This window comes from Formica exsecta, unplaced genomic scaffold, assembly GCF_003651465.1.
Source record: "Formica exsecta isolate Colony F162 unplaced genomic scaffold, ASM365146v1 scaffold365, whole genome shotgun sequence".
In the NCBI taxonomy this organism is placed as follows: domain Eukaryota; kingdom Metazoa; phylum Arthropoda; class Insecta; order Hymenoptera; family Formicidae; genus Formica; species Formica exsecta.
The window spans coordinates 221,999-225,991 of NW_021850897.1; the positions used below are offsets into that span (position 1 = coordinate 221,999).

The 3,993-nt window shown below is 29.1% G+C and overlaps 1 protein-coding gene across 1 annotated transcript in view; it reads right to left on the reverse strand.

Annotated features, from left to right (window-relative positions):
* Positions 1-2,935: 2,935 nt before the first annotated feature.
* Positions 2,936-3,993, reverse strand: part of LOC115239198 (translation initiation factor IF-2-like) — a 1,835-nt gene continuing 777 nt past the window's right edge. The window contains exons 2-3 of the mRNA XM_029813578.1: positions 3,831-3,911; positions 2,936-3,601 (exon numbers count right to left, since the gene is read on the reverse strand). Of these exons, the coding sequence (XP_029669438.1) occupies positions 2,997-3,601; positions 3,831-3,911 (686 nt within the window). The 3' untranslated portion in view covers positions 2,936-2,996. The remainder of the gene's footprint in view (positions 3,602-3,830; positions 3,912-3,993) is intronic.

A 3,993-nucleotide genomic window follows, 5' to 3' on the forward strand; every position in this document is an offset into this window, starting at 1 on the left:
GTGTCATATATAAAAAATAAAGTGATCCGTGAGGTGTGTAAGCTTTTGTCAACTTTTAGCGACTTATTCTCCAAATGATTAAACGGATAATTTTTGATTATATATTTATGATATAATTAATCGACTATCGCAATGTGTGAGCATCGGTAGAAGAAAAACATAAACGAAGCGAGTTGTACGCGATGCAATTTAATTAATCTAACGATAAGTGCCAGAAAAAGATATCGAGAGTGCGTTGTAATTTGGCGTACTGCCAAAATGTACGCTTGGCCCATGTGTTGTATCATTATATTAATACGTACAATCTCCTACCCCAATCTTCTACCCTTCTCCCAGTGTTCATAAAAGTCGCAAAAAAGAGACGATATTTTGCAGATAATACGCATATTTATCGTGATATTTATTCGTAGATTATAATTATTTCCTAATAATACCTGTATGCGCGACCCGCGTTTGGTCGTCAGATTATTTGATTCTACGTCAATCACACTGACGGAGAGAATGATCAGGACCATATGATATGATATATTTTATATTGCCAGACTAGTATTATCGCTGTTTCGCGAGGCAGAAATGGTGAATTAATACGCTAATTATCTCGTGACATTCTCGTGTGTGTATCTAAGTAAAATCTATGTATATATAAATTAATTTAGGTCTAATTTATTTGTATACACAATATATATATATATTCTACATGCGCGACGCGACCAATACCTCGCGACACACAATTTCGAGCGTTCGCTTATATGTATATTGGTTGCGAATCACGCGCGCGACCACAGATTTCAATGCAAACCGTTGTAAATGTGCTCAGTAACGTCTGTATATATTTGTGTGAACTGTATCTAAACATTTGGGAAAAAGATTAAATAAATCATTGCCTTTACTTCCGCGTGGCACATCTTTCTGCGAAATAATCTTCTCAATTTCTGTCTGATACTTATTTTTTTTACTTTTTTATTTTTTCTATTGAACTTATTATAACATTGTTAGTGAAGATAGAACATATTTTTTAATAATATCCTCTGACATATTATCTATACATATATAAACATATAGCAAAATAATCTTAATATTAAATATATATATATAACATATTAATTTTGTGAATAAAATCTTATAATTTTTCTCTATTTAGAGTCTTAGTTATATATAGATATCTCCGAAAACGAAGAAAATCTCCATTAATATTAATATTCATGACGAGAGAGTATACAGATGAGAGGATAAAAGGTATATAATTTCGAGAGCATTCAATTTAATAACATAAACATATAATAACGTAAACATTTAAATTAAAATCATGAGATGTTATTATCCCAATATGCATATACGAGAGTTATTTCAAACATGCACATTCACCATGTTTAAATAAATATTTTAATTTAATAAGCTACTTATATTTTAACATCTAGCAGAATGATAAAATACGCTTATATATGATATCCAAATTTATAATTAGAATGCTTAATATTAAATTAAATGTTTTCGCAATTTCATATATATTTTTTTTATTTTCTCTTCTGTATTTATTACATTGTCATAAATATTAATTAATATTTTCCTTGTCTACAGAGATATCTGCAAGTAAGACTTAAGATTTATTTTAAATAACACATACAAAACGTTATATATTATATAAAGGTATTTTAAATAAAAAATAATTTATATTTAAATTTATATTTTAATTTACAGATGGTATTTTTAAATTTTGTAGAAAAACTGAAATTTTAATTTTAAAATTTTAGCTAATAAGATGAAAAGGAAAATGGCCAAAATTTAGATAACAAGAAAGTTCCGCAACAGACCATGAATATGATTAACAAATGCAAAATTCCTTCTATGAGTAATAAAACGGCTGTAGGGATTATTGAAAACAGTTTTCATGTAATGCAGAAAAACTGAAATTTTAAAATTAAAATTGAAAAATTAAAAATGAAAATTTTAATTTTAAAATTTCAATTTTTTTGCGTTACATTAAAACTTTTTTTTAATAGCCACTGCAGCTATTTTATCACTCATAGAATGAATTATACATTCGTTATTCACATTTATAATCTGCTGCGGATTTTCCTTGTTATCTCGTATTTTTGTCATTGTTTTTTGTTTTGTTATTTCTTTTTATTAGCTGAAATTTGTAAATTACAATTACATGCAAAGACTTTTGTTCAAAAATATTCTTATATTCGATTCGCACTTCTCCACGCGCATTGCACGATAAGTACTTCTGCTGTATCTGACAGTTTATCTGACGGTTGATATTTCTGACGTATTTCAGCGCTGCATCACGCGATGTAGATGGGATCTACGATATATCTCGTGAAAACTTTTTATATGTTTTTTTTATAATCCAACGCCTTGAACTTCTAAGCAATTTTATTTTCAAACCTTCACTTAACTTCGTTCCTTGAGAGATCTTTTGTCTTTTATTCCGCTAGAGACAGGAGTTTCGATTAAATCAGTATTATATGGAACCCATTTAAGCGTCTCATTTTGATCTTCCATTGTCTTTGCGATCAGAGTAGAGAAAGAACTAGCAACAGAACTATCAGTTGTATTATCTGTTCTTCTTTCAATAAGATTATGCTCGCTTATCTCAGGAACTTTTAGTCTTTCAAGTTCGAAACTATCTATCTTCTGTAATAAAACTTGCGAATTTTGACTAATTTCCAAATCCGACTGTTTTTTTAAGGTGAGGTTATTGCCAGCATCACGTGCCGATGATCTTCTTCTTAAACTTTGCCTCGACTCTTCAGATTTTTCAAATAATCTAGATTAAATGAAGATGTTAGATTTTTTGCATACATTTCTTTCTTGTTTTCGAGACAATATATAAAGATATTTCTAATGGTAAAATTTTCATGTTGTTTAACATTAATTTTTTTGTCGAATTTATTTACTGTTATCACAAAAAATTTAATTTTTTGGTTTATCAGAGTTTTTGATGTAACACTTGCAAATCAATAAAATCAAGATTTTTATCACGATGATTTTTATGCGACAACAAAGAAAGAAAGAGAAAATTGCGCAGAAAATTCGATATCTTCTTCATTTAATCCACTATATTTAAACAATGCTGAAAATGATATATATATATATAGTAATTGTTGTAAAATTATACTAACTGGAATGGCATTCTTTGTTGAATTATCGCGTGCGGACATATTATTTTCATTTGTGAGATTATCTTCTACGCACACTTCTCCAAATAAGGATACACGGACGATAGGGAGTTCAGCGGGAGGATTAAACTTGTGATTAAGTGGAGCAAATGATTTCCGCTTATTGATATCGATACAATCATCATTTGCAGGAGCCTTCTCCGCGTTCAAAATTTTAGCCGCTTTCTGTTTCTCGATATTCGCTCTTCTCTTCTCTGTGGCTTTTGTAATCCCCTTTTGATTACTAGATTTCTTCTGCGCTTGTACAATTGTTTTCTTTTTTGTAATCATAACTGAATTGTTAGTAGTCGTTACCGGAGAATAAAAATTATGACGAACAATTCCGACGATAAAAGGAGGCTTTTTCTGCGATTCTTGCTGCTTCTTTTTTTTCTCTCGCTCCACTTTCCACTCTAATAACTTTTTTTTATTTTCATCTGTAATATTAATATGTACAATAATTAAGTTGTATACGTATATTATATATGTACACACACACACACACACACACACACACACACACACACACACACACACACAATGATTGTTACGCAATATTGATTATTTTTAAATCAAAATGTTTTTTACTTAATCAAATAATTAGCAATATTTTATTGACAAAAATAATTAACAGCGTAACAATCGTATTATATCGCATCGACTTACCTTTCTGCGAACTCGTAGAAGAATACGACGATGATTTGTCTCGCTCCACTTTCCACTCTAATAACTTTCTTTTACTTTTATCTGTAATATTAATATATACAATAATTAAGTTATATATTATATATGTATACACTTATATGTATGTATATACATTATATTATAT